At 50.0% G+C, this 12,272-nt stretch overlaps 1 protein-coding gene across 1 annotated transcript in view; it reads left to right on the forward strand.

Annotated features, from left to right (window-relative positions):
- The window catches only part of INTS3 (integrator complex subunit 3), a 39,558-nt gene that overhangs the window by 16,865 nt on the left and 10,421 nt on the right, over positions 1–12,272 (forward strand). Inside the window, exons 4-14 of the mRNA XM_005677486.3 lie at positions 111–224; positions 420–504; positions 1,846–1,912; positions 4,478–4,622; positions 6,150–6,279; positions 7,554–7,651; positions 8,796–8,987; positions 9,902–9,989; positions 10,469–10,548; positions 11,006–11,097; positions 11,436–11,542. Coding sequence (XP_005677543.3) covers positions 111–224; positions 420–504; positions 1,846–1,912; positions 4,478–4,622; positions 6,150–6,279; positions 7,554–7,651; positions 8,796–8,987; positions 9,902–9,989; positions 10,469–10,548; positions 11,006–11,097; positions 11,436–11,542 — 1,198 coding nt within the window. The remainder of the gene's footprint in view (positions 1–110; positions 225–419; positions 505–1,845; positions 1,913–4,477; positions 4,623–6,149; positions 6,280–7,553; positions 7,652–8,795; positions 8,988–9,901; positions 9,990–10,468; positions 10,549–11,005; positions 11,098–11,435; positions 11,543–12,272) is intronic.

A 12,272-nucleotide genomic window follows, 5' to 3' on the forward strand; every position in this document is an offset into this window, starting at 1 on the left:
CCCGTTGGTAGTATTTACGTTGGAGAGGCTAGGGGGCAGGGGACCTCCTTTGAGTGGGGTCAGGAGCCTATCCTAGCTTGCTTGCTGCTCACAAACCTCACTTCTTACAGTGTTACCGGGACTTGGCTCTGGTGAGTCGTGACGGCATGAATATTGTTCTGAATAAAATCAACCAGATACTCATGGAGAAGTACTTGAAGTTGCAGGACACCTGCCGTACTCAGGTAAGGCCAGAAAGAAAAGAGAGATCCATCTCAGAGACATGACAGAGAATGGGTCCTCTCCTAACGGGAAGGGAAGGAGGAGTCAGGGGTAACACACCCCTGTCTTTGTACACCTAACTTATAAAATGATTGGATTAGACCCTTTCTCAAATGCACAGGCCCTTCTCTTCATACGTCTTTTTCTCTCTCCTTTAGTTGGTGTGGTTGGTACGGGAACTAGTGAAGAGTGGGGTTCTGGGAGCCGATGGTGTTTGCATGACGTTCATGAAGCAGATTGCCGGTGAGTTGGATGGCAAGAGCATAAAGAAGAAGTATGCAGTATGCCTAAGTCCAGGCCGTGGAGGATGATTGAGTGCCTAAGGGGCTTGATTCCTGGATTGTTTATATTCTTTCCTTTTAACCCAGGCATCTTCTGGGCACATATGTTCCACAAAGAAATTGAAAAATTACAGGGGGCCTTTTGAAGCGATAAGTCTTGCCTCATTTTCCTTCCTGCTAAACTTGAGGCCTGATATAGAATATTTAGCCTGTTGTTGGCCTGTTGTAACCAATCCTCACTCTGGGGTTTCGTGGCCTATTGGATCAGGAAGAATCTGGAAGGAATGGGGGAGAAGTAAGGGTAAAATAACTGGTTCTCATCTCAATGTACCTTCAGAGCCCCTGACATCTTCTCTGGCTCCACCTCAATGTCCTAAACACTTAGGGCCAGTTTGAGGGACAGACTGTGTCACAGAACAGACCCTGACATTTAGGCTTCGTTATCTTCTTGGCATCAGAGACATCTGTCTGAACCACTGATTATCCAAGAGTCCTGTCCCTGCTACTTCTGTTCCCAAGATTACATGTGTTTGATCAAAAGTGAGCCTGTCTGTCTACCTCACCATTGCCCCTTGGTTCTTTGCTTCCTCTTCAGGATTTTATATAACAGTGATGCTCCTGTTGTGATGTGTATAAACCTTCATCTACGTGATGTGTGACTCTGTAAATTGAATTTTTACATTAGGACCTGGGGCAAGGCATAGCGTTGTTGTCCTGGCTATTTTTATCCATTCTCCTGGCACTTTCGTCCCTGTTTGGCACTCCTAGTCCCCACTTGTGATCCTCTGATTTTGATCTGGCATTACTGCTTGTTTAACTCTGCCCCAGGAAGTTTCAAAGCAAGCACTCGAGACTGTGATACCTGGAGACCAAAAACCCTTGTTCTTGAGCTGAACACAGGATTTGGGACATCCAGTGGCTGGACTGCAGCTGTTGCTTGCCTCCTGCACTTGTCAGGCCCTATTGGAAATGTCATCTGTTCTTTCCAGCTGTAGGCTTTTCATATCTTCTTCCCAGACATTGCCTTTTAGGGGTCAAAATAATCCCACTCCAACCTCCTGTCTGTGGGAAGTAGCAGCTCTGATTTCTGGAAAAATCCCAAACCTTCCCTTCCCGTCTCTCTGGAGGCAAAGAGGGAAATTTTAAAGCCCGACAAAACAAAGACAGTTTTTTCAGCCCTCAGAACATCAGTGATGGATTAACAGTTAGGGATGGAGCAGTAAGAGGGAGAAGGAGTGTGCTGGCTGAGCTGAGTCACTAATCAGAGCCATTCTGACTCTCTGTTTTCTCCCCCTTTGATCAGGTGGGGATGTTACGGCAAAAAACATCTGGTTGGCAGAGAGTGTTCTGGATATCCTGATGGAGCAGAGGTAGAGTCTGTCGTGAAGGGGGGGCAAGAGCTGGATGCGGCCACACTGGGTGTGGGTGTGGGACGCAAGGGTGTGTGAGGAGCTGTTAGTGGCCCGAGAGCACCGAGAGCACCGTAGGTTAGCGGGATGAGGTTGGGGAGGGAGCGGCCATGTACTGGTGGCAAGAGAAGGAATTAATGCCATGCTATAGCCCAGGGATGAAGGAGTGGGAAAGGAGGTTTTTACTAAAATATCTTGGAGCCCAGGAAAAACTCATTTCATCTGATAAGGGTTTATTTTTGATCCAGACCTCCATGGAATGTTTATCTTTGGCGGGAGGTAAGGGAGAATGAACTCAGCAGAGTGGGGCCAGCCAACCACCCAGGCCTGGAAGGTACCCCTGTTCTCCCTTCCAAGACTGTCCATCCTGCCCATGCCTTCTTTTGTTGAAGTGGCACAGGGGGTGGTGAGAATGAGGAGGTCACTGAGGCCAGTGGTACGGAGGGCATGAGACCAGCTGATTCTTTCCCTTCTCCATCAGAGTAAAGGACCAGAAAATGTGAGGGCTGTTCCATATTTGAACTTGTTTGGGCATGAGGCCTACCTCTTGGTCCTGTGGCCTCACTCTTGCTGTTGCGTGATTTCAGAGTCTGTTTCTGGGAGAGGACACCGCAGTAGTCACATGATTGAGACGGCTGATAGTCTCTGTATGTCCAGTGGTTTAGAAGAATGGACCTCAGCCCTTCTTCACACTTGTGAAAGAGATGGCTGTGTTCTGTGCGCTGCGGAGCTGGGGCGCTGTGCCAGCCCTGCCAGGCAGTGCCCCCTAGTGCCCCGGGCCTGGATGTGCAGCTGCAGGCGCAGCTGGCAGCACACCCTCCATCACTGGCGCAGCGCACGGCATGTGAGCTCCTAGCAGTTTCTCACCAGACCTCTGTCTGAAGTCACTGGGCCTTCCTAACATCTTGGGTCAGAGGGTTTCACTTTGATCTTTCTCTTCATTACCCCATCCCACGTCTCAGATACATTTATCACCTCCACTAGCAATCTTCTAAGAAGTGGTTTTTCTAATTTTGTTCCTGATGCCAGATACCTTCTGTTTCCATACCTTAAAGAGAATTTTTCTCATTTGGGCAGTCAGAGCACAGTCTTACTGTACAGGTGTCAGATAACTGCCCTGCCTTTTCTCCTGCCCTCCAAAAAACTCACGTCTTTTAATGCACAGTTTAAAACTGTCCTCTTTCACGTCTTCTTTCCCACTCCTCCCCAGGTCTTCTTAGGGGTGTGGAATTAAAAGGGAACAGGTGGGGGAGGGGGACCCACCCCAGTGGCCTTGGCTGCTGCTTTTACTCTGTGAAAGGAGAAGGCCAGAGTCCCTTAATTAGGTGGCTTGAGGCCACCTTTTCCGGAATCAGGATGTTGCCTGGTTGGGTTAATTAAACTCCCTGTCTTCTTCCTCTGGTTCTCTGTCTTCCAGCAGGGGTGCTAAAACCCTTGCAAACTGCTTGCTTAGAGGAGACAGCGCCCCAGTTTCGGTGATTTGAGCCAGCGTTGGAGTCTTTGAATCTCCCCACAGTTTATTAGTACTCCTCTTCTAGCAACAGGGAACGCAGTTCTTCCACTACCCCCTTTTCTCCAGGGAATGTCTAAAACTTCTGGGAAAATAGGCTTTGCCATCCAAAATCATGTTCTTCTATTCAGATTATGATTTAAGACAGGTGACTCATTGACTGGGAGTGGGATCAGTGGCCAGAGAACAAATCAGGGGAACGTTTATGACGTGGTGGGCTGGTAATGACAAGCATACTCAGTGTGTTCTGAAATCTCCACGGTCCTGAAAGGGTCTTGATAGTCCCCAGAGGTCCTTGGGCTGCACTTTAAGAACTGCACACTGAGGGACACTTGCACTTTTATTCCTAGTCTGAGTCAGGCAGAAGCTCTGGCTTTTCTCTGTCCCTTGTACCTCTTTCAGGGCTTAGCACACGGTAGGCACTAAGGCAGTGGCACCCCACTCCACTGCTCTTGCCTGGAAAATCCCATGGACGGAGGAGCCTGGTAGGGTACAGTCCATGGGGTCGCTATGAGTTGGACGTGACTGAGCGACTTCACTTTTACTTTTCACTTTCATGCACTGGAGAAGGAAATGGCAACCCACTCCAGTGTTCTTGCCTGGAGAATCCCAGGGACAGGGGAGCCTGGTGGGCTGCCGTCTCTGGGGTCGCACAGAGTCAGACACAACTGAGGTGACTTAGCAACAGCAGCAGCAGGCACTCCATTATGTTTGAATGACTGAGTCAACAAACTTATTTTATTAGAAGTTAAGTGCTTATGTGGTAGAGATTGCTTTCATTTAGCACTTATCTTTATTGGGCACCTGGTAGAGTGAGAGGAAATTGTCCCCACCTTAGCCGGTTAATAGTCCAAGATAGATAACGACAGCACGAGCGAGCGATTGAGGAACCAGAAACCTACTCCCGTGCTAATCATCAGACATTTCCGAGGCACTGGAGCCAAGCATGGGGGTGCATTGGGTGGGTCTAGATGGAGCACAGGTGCCCATGTCTTCCGCGTCTTCCCTCCCTGCAGGGAGTGGGTCCTGAAGAGCAGCATCCTCATCGCCATGGCTGTTTACACATACCTCCGCCTCATCGTCGACCACCACGGGACCGCCCAGCTCCAGGCCCTGAGGCAGAAGGAGGTGGACTTCTGCATCTCACTGCTTCGGGAGCGGGTGAGGACAAAAAGCCCGTAGGAAAGTGAGACCCAGAAAGGGCCACCTCTTGTCAGTTCTTTGGTGACCTGGGGCCAGAGGTGTGGTGGAGATATGGAGGTGGTTCAAGGCCTGTTGGTTTTTCATCACTGTGAGACAGATGAGGATAGCAGGGTGGAGAAATCAGTGTGGAGCAGCCCTAGTTCCTATGATGGCAGAAGATGAGTTGGTTGGATGGCATCACTGATTCCATGGACATGCACTTGGGTGGACTGTGGGAGATGGTGAGGGACAGGAAGGCCTGGTTTGCTGCAGTCCATGTAGTCGCAAAGAGCTGGGCACGACTTAGGGTCTAAACAACAACAAAGCCGCAGTTATTGGAGTGCTGTTGGTTACGCTGGCATTCTGGGGCTTCCCTGGTCAGCTTTGTGGGCGCTATCACACAGCACCTCACAGACAGAAGCTGTCTTGTGTTTCCACTGTTGCGTTATCCCCACCCACTCCCTGCCTGCTGGGGTAACTGCCGTGGTCAGGTGGGATAGTGAGTTGTCCACTGTCAGATCTCCCAGGAGAGACAGCTCCTAGAGTTAAAGCTATTTAATGCAGTAGCCACTAGCCACGTGTCACAATGGAAGCTAAAATTAATTGATATTAGGGACTTCCCTGGCAGGCCAGTGGTTTGGACTCTGTGCTCCCGGTGCAGGAGTCATGGGTTCAGTCCCTGGTTGGGGAACTGGGGCCGCACATGCTGCACAGTGTGGCCGGGAAAAAAAAACAAACGCACACATTATAATTAGATAAAAATTATAAATTCAGTTCCTTAGTTGACAATGGCACGCCACTCCAGTACTCTTGCCTGGAAAATCCCATGGATGGAGGAGCCTGGTAGGGCGCAGTCCATGGGGTTGCTAAGAGTCAGACACGACTAAGCGACTTCACTTTCACTTTTCAGTTTCATGCTTTGGAGAAGGAAACGCAGCCCACTCCAGTGTTCTTGCCTGGAGAATCCCAGGGACGGTGGGCTGCCATCTATGGGTCACACAGAGTCGGACACGACTGAAGGGACTTAGCAGCAGCAGCTGTTGAATTAGACACGTTTCAAGTGCTCATTTGCCACATGTGGCAAACGGGTATCCTTTTGGATAGCACAACTAGAGGTCATGTCATTACCACAGAAAGTTCTTTTGGACCAAGCAAGTTCTGGGGTACGGTGTCTGGGGCTCAACGTACCAGCTCTAGCCTTTTGGAGTGTTTGTGTCCCTTGACCTGGACTGAAACCATTCTGAGAGGAGAGGGCCACAGATTAACGTGGCGGCAGCAGAGCTTCAGCAGTTTTCAGTAACCTCTCCTCCTCAACTTCGGCCCCCAACTTCAGCTCTCTTCCCCTTGAACAGCTTGGAGCCAATCCTTTGGTTCCAGAAAAAATTGTGTAATCCATTCAACCCCTTTCCTCCCCTCCCTGGAACATATTGCTCTTTCCTCCCTGCAGCAGGTAGACAGTTCTTGTTTTTATTCTCTTTCTCATCTCCTACCACCCACCCCATCTAGTTTATGGAATGTTTGATGATTGGCCGAGACCTCGTCAGACTGCTTCAGAATGTTGCCAGGATACCAGAATTTGAACTGCTTTGGAAAGATATTATCCATAACCCTCAGGCCTTGAGTCCTCAGTTCACAGGTGAGTAAAGGTTGGGGCATCCTGTCCTTGAGAGGTCAATTGAGAGGGCAGAAGTGGGTGGATAGGAGAGGCTTTGGCAGTCAGGTTTAAGAAGCTTGGGACTGGGCAAGCTCTGCCGGGGACAGCTGGATGTGGGAACGGCAGGAGTACACAGAACCATTCATGTTCCCAGACAGTCCCTATGTGGCAGGGTCTAGCTGTCTGTCTTTTAAGAAAAAGTGAGATAGAGAACTGTGATCCTCCTCCTCCCCCGTCCCACCAATTCTTGGGCTCAGGAGGTGAGCCGATGACCAGTTTCCAGCTTCACTGAATGTCAGGAGTGTCAGAGGTCAGTTTGTGAGACTGACTCAGCAGAGGCACTGGAATTTGTCCTGTAAGCGAAGGCTCCTCCCCAGGAACCGTGATGCCTCTGAATTCCAAGGATCCAGCTAAGCCAAAATCCTCTGTGGGGGAGGGAGCATGTCTGTGCGCCTCCCCCAACGAGGCCCTTCTCATCTCCCTTTTGCCTTCCCAGGATCCTTAGGGTCTAAACAATGACTGTACAGCTTTGTTCCCAACCTGTTCCAACACGCATATGTGTGTGATATGTGCACATGTGCCCACATAACATGAGTGTAACAGTCTAGGACTGGGAAGTCAGGAAAGAGGAGAAGCAAGCTCTGGTTCTACGTTATATTGTACTGTTCTTTTATGAAAACAGGTACTGAGTTGTTTTAAGTGCCTGCTTTGTGCTAGGCTCGTGTATGTTAACTCATTTAATACTCAGAACTCCCCTGTAAGATGGATATTTTACTTTCCATATTTATAGATGAAGAAAATGAGGTTCAAGGAGATTAAGTAATTTGCCCACGGCCACACGGCTAGTAAGTGTCCGAGGCAGGATTTGGATCTAGGTCTGTCTGACTCCACAGCTCGTGCTTATGCCGCAACACCACACTGGTCCCAGGACCCAGTGGTGGGACCATCAGGAGCAGAAAGGGAGGCTAGGGTGTCCCAAAATGTTCCCTAACTTCCCCTGATGTTGCCAGCTGGAATGTGAGTAGGGGACAGCGGGCTGCCAGTAGAACAGAAGAGCGAATACGTCTGGGTCCTGGGTGCTGGGTGGGTGGAGCAGGTCATTCGGATGCTGGTTAGAGCCCCTCTTGCTCGTGTCTTGGAATTTCCCCAAGAGCAAGACCACTGGCCTTCGGAGCCTGGCCCAGGTGGCCCACCTGCCTTCTGCTCCTTCCGGTCATCAGTCTTCTCTTTCCTCTTTCCTTCCATACTTGGTTCAGGCATCCTACAGCTTCTTCAGTCAAGAACATCTCGAAAATTCCTAGCGTGTCGTCTGACCCCAGACATGGAGACTAAGCTCCTCTTCATGACATCCCGGGTAAGCTGACGCGCTTCAGCAGGAAGGGAAGCTGCAGGTGCTAGCTGGACTTCCTGCCTTCAGCCTGCAGATGTCTGGAGGGGGGCCAGTCAAGTGTGCGACTGGGCATAGAGCTAAGGATTGGGGATACAGTGTTGAGAAGGACACAACAGTCCCAGTTCCTACAAAGCTTTCAGTCTGTCTAAAGCAGTCATTAAACCAATACTTGTATACAAATAATGTAATTTACCATTGTGAAATGTGCTATAAAAGAGTAGAGTGTTCATTCTGTGAAACTCATGGTTCCTCTGCATGCACCATGACCTCTCAGGAAGAGAGCTACGGCCTTTTGGTTTCCAAATGTGGCTGAATTATGACAGCATTGCTTGAGGAGCGTGTTAAAATACACCTTCCCGGACCTTACTCTCCCAGAGAATCTGACTGTGGCATCTGTATTTTTAACCCACTTTCCAGGCAGCAGCTTCTGTCCAGCTAGTCTGGTGTTAAGGAGCCACTGCTCTAGCCAGCTTTCAGTTTCCCAAGCCATCCAGGAGAACTGTCTAGATCTGGGCTGTTCCAGGTGGTAGCCACTAGCCACATGTTGCAATTTAAATTAGTTACAATTAAATAAAATTTAAAGTCCAATACCTCAGTTTGAGCAGCTACATTTTAGGAGCTCAGTAGGCACCACTGTTGCTGAATGTTCTGTTGGACTATGTTGATTTAGTTTTTGTTTTTGTGTTTTTTTTAAACCTTTCTTGTCTCTATTTTGGTTGAATTGGGAATAGAAGAGGAAATCTAGGTCTTCCCCTTAGGAAGGGTTGCTATTTGTACCCACTTAGACTCCACTTAGGGGAAGGACTTGGCTGGAAGAAGGTTTGGAGAATCTCTGTGTTTTAGAAAATGATCCTGTTAGGTCATTCAGCCTAGGAAAGTTTTCAGTCAGTGCTGAGTAGACAGCATTCTTTTTAAATCGAGGAAGAGTTGAATCAGGATGTCTTTCCAAAGGCAGAGAGACTTGAGAGACAATAGGAATTAATGACTAAGTCGTGGGAAGAAATTGAGGTCTAGGTCAAACCTAGAGTTGAAAGGTGCTCATTTCCCTCTGTCCAGAGATCCCACCCTCCCTTCCTAGCTCTTCTTTCTAACATTTCCTTCCCCCAAGGTGCGGTTTGGTCAACAAAAGCGATACCAGGATTGGTTCCAGCGCCAGTACCTGTCAACCCCAGACAGTCAGTCTCTGCGCTGTGACCTCATTCGCTACATCTGTGGAGTTGTCCACCCTTCCAATGAAGTGCTGAGTTCAGATATCTTGCCCCGATGGGCCATCATTGGCTGGCTGCTGACCACGTGCACGGTGAGGGGCAGAGGCTACAGGGTGGTGACCCTCTCTCCCTCGTGTCCCACACCTCCATGCTTCCTCCTGACTCTCTGGGCCACCTGACCCCGAAGGGCCCCTTTTCACTCTCTTCCTCCTGAGTATCTCAGCCTTTGCCCTGCCTCCCTTCATATCTCCAGAAGTTTACTCACACTTTCATTTCCCATGTGAGTTTAGGGTTGAACAGTTTCATCTGAACCTTTACTGCCAGTATCCAGGCCTGGGTTTCTCAGGCATCCCTGTCTTTCCTGTTAGCTTCCAGAAACCACGTATGATTATTCCCCTGAAGTGTTCTGACTCACATTCAGGTCTTGTGTTCCTTACACCCTTACCTCCGGGCCTTTTGGCGTCCACTCTGGACAGTTCCCTTCTCCCAGCAGGGTGAATCCACAGCAGAGCCATGTCCCTCCCAGCGTTTCCTCTCTGTGCCTGGGGTGGGAAACTGTTCTCTGGCATCTAGCTGCCCTCTGACCTCTCCTGACAGGGTTCCCCCTCCCCTGTCTGACTGGGTCCTTGGAATGTGCTGATTCAGATAGAACAGCAAGCTATGCCTAAGGGTCTTCCCTTCAGGAATGTGCCTGGGGAGCTCAACACAGGAAGCTGAGGAGCTAGTCTGACTGTCTTAGCTCGGGGGTGATCAGGGGACCCCCAGGCCGAGGTGTTCTCCTTGTGGGATCAAGAACCCAGACCAATCCCCAGCCCCTTGGTTGGTGAGACCTTATACACAGATTTGGGTGTCTTAACCCCCGGGGTGGTTCCACCCTGACTCACTAGAAACTTAATTTTGTGGATGGAGCAGTTATATGGGCCCTAGAATCTGCCTTGGGCTTTTGCAGGGAAGGGAGCTGGTTGATGAAATTAGCCTCTTTTTTTCTCCTTTTTTTGTTTCCCAGTCAAATGTCGCTGCCTCTAATGCCAAGCTGGCTTTGTTTTACGACTGGCTGTTCTTTAGCCCAGACAAGGATAGCATTATGAACATAGGTATGTGATCAAGCCCAGGCAGCGCCACTCCCCAGCCCCCAGCGCTGCTGCCTGGTCTCCGTGGTAGTAGCCGTAAATGTCAGGGCAGCGTGGTGTGGAGACAGCTTATCTGCAGCAGTTCCGTTGTTCCTCACCCGTGCTCCCTTGACCTAGAAGGAAAATTGCTTTGATGAGGCTGAGCGACCATTCCACCCCCTTCACCCCATAGCCTGATGTTCGGGCTTTGAGTGGGGAGGGCCAGGCAGAGGAAAAGCCTGTGCTATCTCCTGCCACCTCCCTCCTCCAAGCTGAATGCTGGGACGGGAAGGGAGATGAGGGCTGTGAGCTGCTGTGGTGGAGTGTCTGCTCTTGGGTCTGCTCAGCAGAACTAGAGGGGGGGGGGAAGACATAGCTTTCTCTGGAGGCATTCGTATATATTGATAGCTTATTTTATGGGGACTCTCTGATGTGGGGGGACCCTTTAATTCCACACTCTCCAGAACCAGCCATCCTGGTCATGCATCACTCCATGAAGCCCCACCCAGCCATCACTGCCACACTCCTGGACTTCATGTGCCGTGTAAGTGCCACAGCCCTTTTTTCTCCCCATGTCCGCCCAGCAGAGTTAAATGTGTGTCCTTCTAACCTTGGCAGTCAGTGAATAGGTCTTCGCAGTGCCCCTTGACTGTGGGAGCAGAACTGGGTCCTGGTCATGGGTCCTTGTCCCAAGTTAGTGAAGCTTCTCTCCCACATTCCCCCTGTCTCCAGTTGGATCTTTCCATGTGTCCATGGGGTTTCTTAGCCTCAGGGATGATGACTTCAGGTAAAATCCCATCTCCTGGAGGAGCACCCAGGTTGAGTAAGTGTTTCCCATTTTAACAGCGCAGGACAATCAGGAACATTCCAGTCCTTTCTGCAGCCATACCTCCCAGTGTTTCCCGAATGGAACCAAAGCTGCCTTTTAGATCTAGTTCAGCAGAGCAGTCTGGATGGAAGGTCCTGCCCTGTGCTTATTTTCTGCTCCTCTTCCCTTCCAGATCATTCCCAACTTCTATCCCCCGCTGGAGGGCCACGTGCGGCAGGGTGTCTTTTCCTCCCTCAATCACATTGTGGAGAAACGGGTTCTGGCGTAAGCACTCCATGTGTCTGTGGGGCAGGGAAACCAGATCTTTTCTCCTTTCACTTGGTCAGCTTGGCCAGATACTGCTCTCCCACTGCCGACCCTTTCCCTTGAGACGCATAGAACATACTGGCTCTCCCGCAGGCTGCTAGGCGTACGTCCTCTTGCCTCTTAGAGGAACTTCTCTCTTGCAGAGGGATTCAGATGCCTTCCCTGTGCCCCAGTGACCCTCCTCAGGGAGTATTGCCCAGTTGTACCATTGGGCTTAGACTTGTTTATTGTTTAGTTCCACGTAGCGTTAGAAGTGAGGAGCTCTCATACTGACCTTCATTCATGTTCCCCATTAGGCATTTGGCTCCCCTCTTTGACAACCCTAAATTGGATAAGGAGCTGCGGGCAATGCTAAGGGAGAAGTTTCCTGAGTTCTGCAGCTCGCCCAGCCCACCTGTGGAAGGTATAGACCCGCCCAGGCCATCCCCGATTTCAGAAGAGGGAGGGAGACATCCAGGGTGCTCGGACTAGAACCCTGGTCTAGGGTGTCGTGTGCGCCATCTCTGTGACTCTCCAGTTCAGTTTCTCTTGCCCAGTTTTTCCCTTTATTCATTTTTATGTTGTCTTCCTTATGTTGTCACCCTTTATGATGTCTCCATCTTATCTGCTTTTCACTGACCTCCCTTGCTCTTTTAACTCCTCTTTTTTTTTTTTACTGACCTCTCCTCAGTAGGTGGAAGGCCTTCATGGAATGTATGTTTATCTCACTTTAGCTTTGTCCATATTCTTTCTTCCCAGCCCCAGGCCCTGTCCTCTGATGAGAGGTCGTCATGTTGGGTCGCAAATCTTGCTTCCAATTCTAGGCAGCTCCCCTTCCTTTTTTGTTTTGGGGTAAGGGCTTAAGCTAGGCAGAGCTTTCCAACTTGTTTCTAAGTTAAAGAGCACTTGGGACTGTGCCTGATCTTATCTCCTGGCTGACCCTCAGCTGAGCATAGAGGTGTCAGGGTCTGTGCTACTCTCATTGCTGGGAAAATCCCCCCAAAAGCCCTGGAGGGTGGAGGACAAGATGCCTGTCCTTTCAAGGTCCATGTTCCATTTAGGCCATGAGCTCCTTATCCTCCCACTTACCCTTTTGTCTCCCCTTCTCAAGAGCATGGGACACAGGAGGCCATCAAATGTCTTGTCTTTCTTTA

This window comes from Capra hircus, chromosome 3 (genome assembly GCF_001704415.2).
Source record: "Capra hircus breed San Clemente chromosome 3, ASM170441v1, whole genome shotgun sequence".
In the NCBI taxonomy this organism is placed as follows: domain Eukaryota; kingdom Metazoa; phylum Chordata; class Mammalia; order Artiodactyla; family Bovidae; genus Capra; species Capra hircus.